Source organism: Haliotis cracherodii, unplaced genomic scaffold (genome assembly GCF_022045235.1).
Source record: "Haliotis cracherodii isolate W230 unplaced genomic scaffold, xgHalCrac1.p SCAF_1, whole genome shotgun sequence".
NCBI classification, from domain to species: domain Eukaryota; kingdom Metazoa; phylum Mollusca; class Gastropoda; order Lepetellida; family Haliotidae; genus Haliotis; species Haliotis cracherodii.
Window position 1 is genome coordinate 4,925,358 of NW_027266264.1, and position 11,486 is coordinate 4,936,843.

An 11,486-nucleotide genomic window follows, 5' to 3' on the forward strand; every position below is an offset into this window, starting at 1 on the left:
TGTGTGTGTCTGTGTTCTAGTTCTCCGTCAACAGTCTGGCAGCACCTGATGTGTGTGTTTGTGTTCTAGTTCTCTGCCAACAGTCTGGCAGCACCTGATGTGTGTGTCTGTGTTCTAGTTCTCTGCCAACAGTCTGGCAGCACCTGATGTGTGTGTTTGTGTTCTAGTTCTCTGCCAACAGTCTGGCAGCACCTGATGTGTGTGTTTGTGTTCTAGTTCTCTGCCAACAGTCTGCTGGTGAAACCCATCTCTGTCTACAGTCTGGCTGCATCCGATGTGGCAGCCCTACTGGATATGCCCTCGGCAATGACTCAGAAACTTCACACCCAGCAATGGTATGATGCTTTAACTGAATGTTTTAAGTACCATATTTATTCATGTAAAATACACACTTTTTTATCAGTTTTTAGACTCCATTATATATCTACAAGCACTAAATGCTACTGATTTTTCCCCTGCCAAGTGTGTGGTCTTACAATGGAAGACGACCAACTGAACGGCAAGAACGGAAATTACTAGTAAATATATCTAATCTGTAGGCAAAAATTACAACACTTGTTGTTAATCTGTCGGCTACGCTGCTGGTCATGACAGGTCATCAGTTCAACAATTGATATATCCCGCTTTGGAATGCAAATATTACCACTACCCACCTGAACTTAGTTTTTAAACGTTTTCTGAAGACGATATATGCTCATGTCCTAATGCATATGTCTAGTTTTTAATTAAGAGTAAGGAATATAACTTTGCATAACACCACTGCTATGAGCTTACTAGCATATCACATGACCAGACACTACACTACACTACACTACACTACACTGTGCTACACGAAACTACACTACACTGTGCTACACTACACTACACTACACTGTGCTACACTACACTACACTACACTGTGCTACACTACACTACACTACACTGTGCTACACTACACTACACTACAATGTGCTACACTACACTACATTACACTACACTGTGCTATGCTACACTACACTACACTACACTACGCTACACTACACTGTGCTACACTACACTACACTACAATGTGCTACACTACACTACATTACACTACACTACACTACACTGTGCTACACTACACTACACTACACTACAATGTGCTACACTACACTACACTACACTACAATGTGCTACACTACACTAAGCTACACTACACTACACTACACTACAATGTGCTACACTACACTACACTACACTACACTAAGCTACACTACACTACACTACACTACACTACAATGTGCTACACTACACTACACTACACTACACTGTGCTACACTACACTACATTACACTACACTGTGCTATGCTACACTACACTACACTACACTACACTACACTACTCTGTGCTACACTACACTACACTACGCTACACTACACTGTGCTACACTACACTACACTACACTACGCTATGCTATGCTACACTACACTACACTACGCTACACTACACTGTGCTACACTACACTACACTACAATGTGCTACACTACACTACACTACACTACACTGTGCTACCCTACACTACACTGCACTGCACTGTGCTACACTATGCTACATTACACTACACTACACTACACTACACTGTGCTACACTACACTACACTACACTACACTACACTACACTGTGCTACACTACACTACACTACACTACACTGTGCTACACTACACTGTGCTACACTACACTACACTACACTGCACTGTGCTACTTTATGCTACACTACATTACACTACACTACACTACACTACACTACACTACACTGTGCTACACTGTGCTACACTACACTACATTACACTACACTACACTACACTGTGCTACACTACACTACACTACACTGTGCTACACTACACTACAATGTGCTACACTATGCTACACTACTCTTCACTACACTACACTACACTACACTACACTATACTACACTACACTACACTGTGCTACACTACACTACATTACACTACACTACACTACACTGTGCTACACTACACTACACTACAATGTGCTACACTGTGCTACACTATGCTACACTACACTACACTACGCTACACTACACTACAAGTGGAATGGTTGGAGTGGAGAGTTGACACATGACTATGGTGATCATGCTGACTACAGAATATGCTGTTTAAAGGGAAATAACGTTCAACTTTGGGGTTGTTGTGCTCCATGGCCGGGAGCCAATTTGCTAGCCATTGTAATGAACTGACACTGCCCCTGTGTCATTAGATTATACACCTGTAAATATCCGGGTTAGAATAGGTCTTCAGCAACCCATGCTTGCCCCAACAGGCAACTATGCTTGTCATAAGAAGGGACTAACAAGATCAAGTGGTCAGGCACGCTGACTTGGTTGATTCATGTCATCTTATCCCAATTGCGTAGATCAATGCTCATGATGTCAATCACTGGATTGTCTGGTCAAGACTTGATTATTTACAGACCACCATCATATAGCTGGAATATTGCTGAGTGCAGGATAACAATAAACAAAACATTAATGTATTCATGTCAGATTAATATGATACATCTATAAACCTGGACCAGCAGACAGACAATGATGTGTTTCAGGGAGTTGAATGACATTTGTTTAGACTGTCAATTAGCCCAAGCCTAGTCTTCATTTAATCATTGATCTGTTTCCTGTTTGCCTATGGGTTATGTCCACAACATTAGAATGAAAAAAATCTGTTCCTGTCTTCAGCCACTTGCCAATATCTGACACCATTCCACTCATCCCTGTCCTTTTGGCCAGCAACTGTTGCCCATGGCTACAAGAAGAACCCAGAAATCTGCTCCAAGAGTTCCTGGAATCTCCTCATGCCTGCTGTGTGGGTAGAGGGCAGGTAAGGGAGAATGCAGTTTAATAATTAATAACTGCCTTTCACTTTGTGTAAGTTCATTTGAGTATGGCCTTCACAGAGTGAGGTCTTAACTGTATAAACATTAGAGTTTGCGACATCAAATGTCTGTTTTGTGGTCATATGACTGACTTCTCAACCAATGGAAAAGCTGTATATCCTGTAAATTTCACATTTATAAATTATCTTTGAATGTTTGATAGGAAAATGTATGTATAATACTAGAGTGAGTGAGTGGGTTGGGTTTAACACTGGTTTGACAGGTATCACATCATATCAAGTGATGCAGGTCGAAGTCACTTATATTCTACAAACAACTGAAACCTACAAGCAGAGGTATGATCCTGACGAACCAAGGATCAAAATCAGAGTCTGGGATTCAAACTCACAATAAACTGATCTTAGCTCAGCTAGGAGAGACAACTCTGTACAGGAATTGCTGAGACATGATTATATATAGATTGAGACATGTACAGACCAGAACTTTGGACCATTTGAAAATTACAGTCAAATTAAAATAAATGGCAAGTTTTGTATTTATTACCCCATATGAAAGTTATGAATATTTTGCAGAGGACATTGTTGCCTAATAATGGTGAAGGTGCTGCGGACATTGTGATGAAATAACGTTTTGTTTCCAGTCAAAACGAAGAATCCCTGAACTTGTCCATATCAGCAGGGAAACAGATGACCTGTCTGCGAAGTCACAGGATTTGACTGATCTTCGACAGAAATACTATGGATCCCGACTCTCCGTGTCTGATCTGAACCAACAACTCTACTGGAGCCCTGTGTGTGAAACTGTGGAGGGGAGTGAGGGCAAGGTAAAATTTTTAGCAGGTTATTCCATTTCTAGCTGTAGTGTACTGGAGCCCTGTGTGTGAGACTGTGGAGTGAGGGCAAGGTGAGATATATAGCAGGTTATTCCATCTCTAGCTGTAGTATACTGGAGCCCTGTGTGTGAGACTGTGGAGTGAGGGCAAGGTGAGATATATAGCAGGTTATTCCATCTCTAGCTGTAGTATACTGGAGCCCTCTGTGTGTGAGACTGTAGAGTGAGGGCAAGGCGAGATATTGGAGGTTATTCCATCTCTAGCTGTAGTATACTGGAGCCCTGTGTATGAAACTGGAGAGAAGTGAGGGCAAGGTGAGATATATAGCAGGTTATTCCATCTCTTGCTGTAGTATACTGGAGCCCTGTGTGTGAGACTGTGGAGGGTAGTGAGGGCAAGGTGAGATATATAGCAGGTTATTCCATCTCTAGCTGTTGTATACTGGAGCCCTGTGTGTGAGACTGTGGAGGGTAGTGAGGGCAAGGTGAGATATATAGCAGGTTATTCCATCTCTTGCTGTAGTATACTGGAGCCCTTTGTGTGAGACTGTGGAGGGTAGTGAGGGGAAGGTGAGATATATAGCAGGTTATTCCATCTCTTGCTGTAGTATACTGAAGCCCTGTGTGTGAGACTGTTGAGGGTAGTGAGGGCAAGGTGAGATATATAGCAGGTTATTCCATCTCTTGCTGTAGTATACTGGAGCCCTTTGTGTGAGACTGTGGAGGGCATGAGTGGCAAGGTTATTATGATATAACTTTTTTTTTCCAGCTTTTGATTGGTTACCTCCAGTGCAATCGTGTGACAGGAAGACTCCAACTATTAGATGCTACAGGATCCATTGACCTGGCCGTCTGCTCCTCAGCCCCACCAAGCGGCCATGTTTGTTGTCCAACCTGTGTCAGCCCCAAGCCTGGACAAGCTTTAACATGTCCTCTGGTTCAGCCCAACCTGCTTGGCAGTATCATTTGTGTAACCAGGTACAAGCGTATTGCTGAGCGGTTCCTCAATACTGACGTTCCAAACTCACATCACATTGATACCAAATATGTAAGCAGGTCCCGACATGTTCTGTACCTCCAGATCTCCCTCACAGACTGTGTGCTGATACACCCTCAGGCCGGGTTGTTAAGTGAAGGCTCCTTTAATGAAACAGCACAGGAGACAGAGTTCCTTGAAGGGAAAGACAGACAGTCTTCATCAGCTCCTCCATCAAAGAGGAAGAGACAGACTGAATGTGATATGAAGGTTGAATCACATACTGGAGACTCATCTGAGTCTCAGTTGGTCTACATCTCCCACAAGGAGTCTCTGACCACTCTCAGCAGGAAGGAGTCCCCAAAACTTAGGTTCTGTGTTCTTGGATATTTGATAGGGCAGGCAAAGTCATCTCACAGTGATGACCGGAGCAGAGTCATAAATACGCAGACTGGTATTCTTGCAAGTTGCAAAATTAAACAACAAAGCAGTGCACATGTTAAACTGAAGGAGAACATAGGCTATGTAAATGTAAATACATCATCTTTTGATCTTCATCCTTGTAACATAGACTTGAACACTTCAAAGCCTACAGCTCTGTTAGGAGAAAGTGCTGGAAATGGATCATCTCAAAACAAAAGTTCTCAAGGAAGAACTGTCTATAGAAGACCTGTTCAATGTGGGCATTGTACAAGTGGTCAGGGAGGATGTTGTACAGGAGAGAGTGGTCTGGGAGGACGTTGTACAGGAGGACGTTGTACAGGAGAGAGTGGTCAGGGAGGAAGTTGTACAGTGGGGAGTGGTCCAAGGGGACATTGTACAGGAGGAAGTGGTCCGGGAGGACATTGTACAAGGGAGAGTAGTCATGGAGGAAGTTGTAGAGGACAGACTGGTTCTCCAGGAAGCGCTGCTGCTGAGCCAGCTGTGCTGCTGTTCCAGGACGATGTGAGATGGTACAGTGTCCTCCAGGTGGGGTGCTTCTACACAATGACAGCTGCAGGGCAGGGAGGTGGGTTCCAGCCACGGCCCCTGGAGAACAAGATGAGGAAGGCCATAGAGTCGTCTCACACACGTGTGTGTGTGCAGGTTCCTCCCAATGTGGGGGTCACACGTGTGATCAGTCCGGACCATGTGAGTGTACAAGCCATATGTTTATCTCAATTTCAGATTCAGACTGCTTGTGGTGATGTCAAATGGAATGAAAACATTTTCTAGGTTTTGAGTGGTAGTCATCTTGCCAAATTAAATAAAATCAAATGTATCACTCAAAATTATAATGCTTAAAAAATATAACAATTGGTTCTCAGGCAATAACATTTGAAAATATAGTGTGGGCAGGCGGGTTTGGTTTTTTTTCTTTTTTGCTTGTTCAAACTAGTACGTAGCCATTTAAACAGTTGTGTACCATCAACCTGGGAAAGGGCCTCCCTACATAAACAAGCTTACAAATTCCTATTGCCACCATGACTACAACACGAGATGTGCAGTAAAGCTGTGTGCATGTAAAGGGAAGTAACTGTGTGCTATATGCAATATGGGATCACATTGTTTTTAAGTATTAGGATTTTTTGGGAGAGGAAATTGTAAATTAAACAAAATGTGTGGCGGACTTCATGATGATGATGACTTTTATTTATTTTAGCCTAATACTTTCAAACACTGTGTAATTCAGGTTACTGCATCTTCCCGAGGCAAAGGAGTTAACTGACTATACAAGTCCAGTTTCCACCCTTGCCGAACTAGGCTGGGATTATGGAGTTACCTTTTGTCTGGGCTAACGGGTCTATGCATAGTCCAATCAAAATCGTGCACCGAAATCGAAATCCGGTTCGTAAACTGTTGTGCAGATTTCGATCTATTGCAGGATTTGCAAAGCATGTGCATAGCCAATTCGTTGTCAGCAGATATTTTCCAAATCCGTTCATGTTTTTAATCAAGGTGCTCACGTGATTTGATGCATTTCGCGATGTAAGACCCGTTTTATCACAATATAGATCTTGATTATCGATCAGATCGTCCAGACTGGGCGCCACCTTTTTGTGTGAAGCAAACGCAAGTGATACAAGAGGTGGAATCTGATTGGTCCATAGGAGAGGCTTAGAAGGGACATAATTGGTAATAGCCACTGGTGGCGCAAGTTGAGCCCAGTAATTCCAGCCTAGTTCGGCAAGGGTGGAAATTGGACTTTTAAAGTCAGTTAACTCTCTTGCCTCAGGAAGATGGGTTACTGTTGATAGGTTAGTTGTTTCAGATTCATATTTTGAATACTTTCTTTGAAGTACTTCATCTAAGCCAAAGCAAAGGTTTGAGTTGTATTATTAAGACATTAACATACCTTGATTATTTTCTTTTCAGTCAAATGTAAATTATGTCTATGTTTTCAGATTCACACAAACAATTTTGATGTGGTGAAGTTTGCTGATTTCTCAGAGGTTTTATCAAGCAGGTATGTTGACTTAACTGTCACTGGTACATGAGTGTGTTGGTAGCCTTGATGTTGAAGGTGCCTCAATTAGCTGTGCAGTGCTGGAAACCTATGACCTTGGCTCCGAATCTTGGTTCTGCTTTTGTTCCTAGGTTTGCGCCATGCATGTGCTTGAGGTTTTCACCCAAATGGTAAATGTGTAAGATCTGAATCACTTCCAGCTTTCCTTCAACATCAAGCTGACACTGTTACAAAACTGAAATACTGATCAAAGCAGTGGTAAACCCAACTCACTCACTCACTCCAAAACTATTTTGCTTGCTTCCTAATGAAGTCAAATCAGTTGTGAAAGTGAAACACTCAACGTGCTGAGTACCAACGAGATCTGCGTAGATGTTAGACTAACATTTAGTCTATGAAATTTTACAGTGAAACCGAGCTATTCCAGAAACCTTGCTTTACTAGTCCATAAAGATTTATTATTTCATGCTCTGCAGTGAAACCCAACTATTCAACTCTAAAGTGAAACCCGGGTATTCAAGAAACCCTACCTTACTCGTCTAAGACCTGTTACACTATTACAGTCTACTCTACAGTAAAACCCTGTTAATCTGGAAAACTGCATTACTGTTGATAATGTTTTCCTGTATACAACTGGACATGTTTAACATTTAGTAATCAGGAACTTTGTTCAAGCAGATGATTACCCTTGGGAGAGATGTACCCAGAGTAGCAAGGTATCACTGCACGTAGTCTTAGAGAATGTGAGTGATCATCATCAAACCTTTGTTGTGTTTCCAGTTTTAGGGGTACCCAGGTAAGCATGCACGGTAGAGTTGTCTCCCGCTCCCATCGGCCTCAGACGTCCCCACAAGGAGGTCAGCAGCGACATTCAAAGCCCAGTGACTCTCTGCAGCAAGTAAACCAGCATCTAGGTAGGATGTAGTGCTTATAGTAAATGCACAGATGAAAACCATTACAGAGTTACAATGTCGGCGGATCATTAAAATATTTGTTTCAATTTCCTCTGATGTGATACATTGACTTCTTTTACGTATTTTATCAAAAAACATTACCTGTATTTTTGACTAGTTATTGACATGGATTTTAGACAGTTTGTGTTGCTGTATCTCACTAAATAAACTTCTCCACATTTAATTACTGCTTTCTTCGCAGTGTGTTGCATGTAACATGACAAAGATGGAAGAAACCAGTTTTAGTCAATAATGCTTTCATCCCATAAGACCATGCTGGTGATAAGTGATTGTTTTTAAAATTTACTAATTTTAGATCCAATGATACCAAATATTATCTTGCCTCAAGTCACTTTAAATGTCATTAATTCGTTAACATTTTGTTACCTCCGTTAGTGTGGCAAGTAAGGGACAAAGCCAAAAATATCTAATTACCCCAAATTCCAAATTTACACCTTTGGTAATTCCAAACTATTCAACCTCCTTGGGATTCTGGATTGAAATAGGACTCCATCAACCTACAATGGTTATAATCAGGGACTTGACATTTTACCCCCATGGGATGGAACGTTCCTCATTATATAAATCACTGGATTGTCTGTTCCAGACTCTGTTATTTACATGCTGACGTCATATAGCTGGAATATTGCTCATTTAAAAAAACAAACAAATCCAACCATTTAGTCACAAACAACTTGTCATAGAATTGCATATTTCCAAAGACATGAGGTATAATGTAATGAAGACGTAGAATGTTTGATCAGTTCTCATGCAAAGAAACGTGATGAACAATGCATTCATTGATAAACAAAGCCAGTAAACAAAATACAGTAATTAGCAATCAGTGTCTGATTTGTCACCTTGTGTTGCATGGTAACCTGATCACCTACAGAGGTGAGGTGAGGTGAGGTGAGGTGAGGTGAAATGGAGTATAATGTCACTTCCAAGATTATTGCTTATATGGTGTGTGTGTGTGGGTGTGTGTGTCTGTGTGAGAGAGAGAGAGAGAGAGACCTTCCGCTCTCCAACGGATGCTCTACCACTAGACCACTAACAGGGAAGAGAGAAGAAGGGATGGGCTATGTAATAATTGCATATCTACTTAAATGATCAAATTGTCTATGAAATGGACTCATGTGACCTGCATATATATTTGGTAATGTATATAGATTTTTCACATAAACAATTTTAATTGACAAGGTTGGCTTGTTATCCTTATTTTTCTAGCTCAGCAGAATCTACTTAGCAAAGTCATAGTGTGACCTATATTTTCCAACAAGTCATTTTTAGTCTAATTGATAACAATTTTTTTGTTTCTGAGGTTCCATCCAATATGATTACGCTAATGGTGAGTGTCTTGTGTACATTGCCAGGGGTGTCGGTGCTCGATGACCAGTGTGTGTGCCTGCAAGTGCGGAGTCTCACATCGGACGCAGAGATACCTGTGTACGTGAACCTTCAGACATCGTCCTACCCCCTGGGACTGCTGCCTGGTGCCGGGGTGGAGTTCCACCGCCTAGAGAGGAAGGTGTCACGCATAGAGAACGTCTATTGTCAGTTCACAACTGTATCTACTGTAACACTTTTCCAGGTGTCAGATTCACAGAGGTAGGAAACTTGTTTTTTGTTTTTTATGTTTCAAATCAACCTGTCATGGGAATCTGGATCATAATATTTCCTTGGTCCGTCATGCATGACATATCTGACCATGTTCAGGCCATGTGACTTGGTTGATGATGTGTCCTTGTATACTGATGGTCACGCTATCAACCATTGGTTTGCCTCATCCAGTGGTGCAGTGATCATGTGGCTAGCCGTGGCATGAAACAACTAACAAATAAGGTACTTCTTTGAACTGGTTTGAAATGTCAGTCAGAGAGAGAATAATGTAAATGTAAGAGAAATTTGATTGTACCTTCAAAGGGCACTGCTGTGGGACAATATCCAACCAACAAAAACATCAGACGGACACATCTTGTTTCAGATCCAGCAGATCCCCAGGCATCTTGTTGAGGACAAAGACAGTGTGACTATCACACTCAATACATCAGACACATCCCACGTAGTGCATCTTTGTTTCAGACTCGCCACAGCCCCAGACAGTCCTGTAGACACAGAGAGTAAGACAGTCCCTCACCAATACATTATCGACGTATGGCGGTGCCCGACGTCCAGCATGGAGTTTACCTCCACCTGCTACATCTGCCACTTCATGAAGCTGTGCCTCAAGTCTGTCTGCGCTGCCTGTGGCAGCATCGTCACCACCACTGGCTGCAGTAGCCAGGCCTGTACCGTCACCGACACCTATCTCAGTGCTAAAGTCAGGTAGGGTCACCACCACCGGCTGCAGTAGCCAGGCCTGTATGGTCTCCGACACCTATCTCAGTGCTAAAGTCAGGTAGGGTCACCACCACCAGCTGCAGTAGCCAGGCCTGTATGGTCTCCGACACCTATCTCAGTGCTAAAGTCAGGTAGGGTCACCACCACCGGCTGCAGTAGCCAGGCCTGTACCGTCACCAACACCTATCTTAGTGCTAAAGTCAGGTAGGGTCACAACACTGGCTGCAGTAGCCAGGCCTGTACTAAGTACATTATCATACTTTGGCATTAAAATTTTATTTGTAAATTAAACAAATTGAATTGAAAAATTTTGACACATGAACTGAAGTGGCATATGTGCAAACGTTAAGAAGGACATCTTATCAGCTGATGTTACCCTGTGCATGGAACAGTCCAGTCATTCTAACCACATCCCTGTATCATCATACAGTTCAGAGCACTGTTCCCACATAGCAGAGACCCGTGAAGATTCCGGGGTAGAATAGGTCTTCATAAAAGGCGACTAACAGGATCGGGGGGTCAGGCTCGCTGACTTGGTTGATGCATGTCATTGATCCCAATTGCGTGGATCGATGCTCATGATATTAATCGCCGGATTGTCTGGTCCAGACTCGATTATTTACAGACCGCTGTCATATAGCTGGAATATTAAACATGCGGCGTTAAACAACAAACCAACCAACCAACCCACAGAGCAGATGGTGATCATTACTCCTATACTTCAACATGGACTTGTGACAGTCGTAGCACTGAGATCCCTTTGTGGAAAGGGTCCCAGAGTGAAAGAAAAACAGTCACTAATGTGTGCCCATTCTTTCAGAACATGAACATGTTATCCATGAAGTTGACCTATTCTTTACACCAACCCCACTGTGTGATTTAAATAAACTGTACAAATGCTTCACCAATTATACTTCCAATTTTGTTTTTCACACGCCAAGTGTCCTGGTAGATGATGGAACAAGTCCTGCTGTGGTTTCGTTTTCCAACTGTCCGGAACATGTGCAGAGCCTGCTACGTCTGTCACCGGAACAGTGGCGCCACCTGGAGGTGGCCATACAGGAGCAGGGTG

The 11,486-nt window shown here is 42.5% G+C and overlaps 1 protein-coding gene across 1 annotated transcript; it reads left to right on the forward strand.

Annotated features, from left to right (window-relative positions):
* Positions 1 to 5,662: 5,662 nt before the first annotated feature.
* On the forward strand, positions 5,663 to 11,241 carry LOC139453895 (CST complex subunit CTC1-like). The gene is made up of 6 exons (XM_071235345.1): positions 5,663 to 5,806; positions 7,060 to 7,121; positions 7,902 to 8,035; positions 9,448 to 9,682; positions 10,157 to 10,399; positions 11,235 to 11,241. The coding sequence occupies exons 1-6, from the start codon at positions 5,663 to 5,665 to the stop codon at positions 11,239 to 11,241; spliced, it is 825 nt and encodes a 274-aa protein (XP_071091446.1).
* Positions 11,242 to 11,486: the final 245 nt, after the last annotated feature.

Excerpts from the sequence above, each read along its gene's own strand:
- LOC139453895 (XM_071235345.1), top strand. The coding sequence starts at position 5,663 with ATGACAGCTGCAGGGCAGGGAGGTGGGTTCCAGCCACGGCCCCTGGAG. Across the intron at positions 5,807-7,059 it reads GTGTGATCAGTCCGGACCAT|ATTCACACAAACAATTTTGA; the intron begins GTGAGTGTACAA and ends CTATGTTTTCAG. Across the intron at positions 8,036-9,447 it reads GCAAGTAAACCAGCATCTAG|GGGTGTCGGTGCTCGATGAC; the intron begins GTAGGATGTAGT and ends GTACATTGCCAG.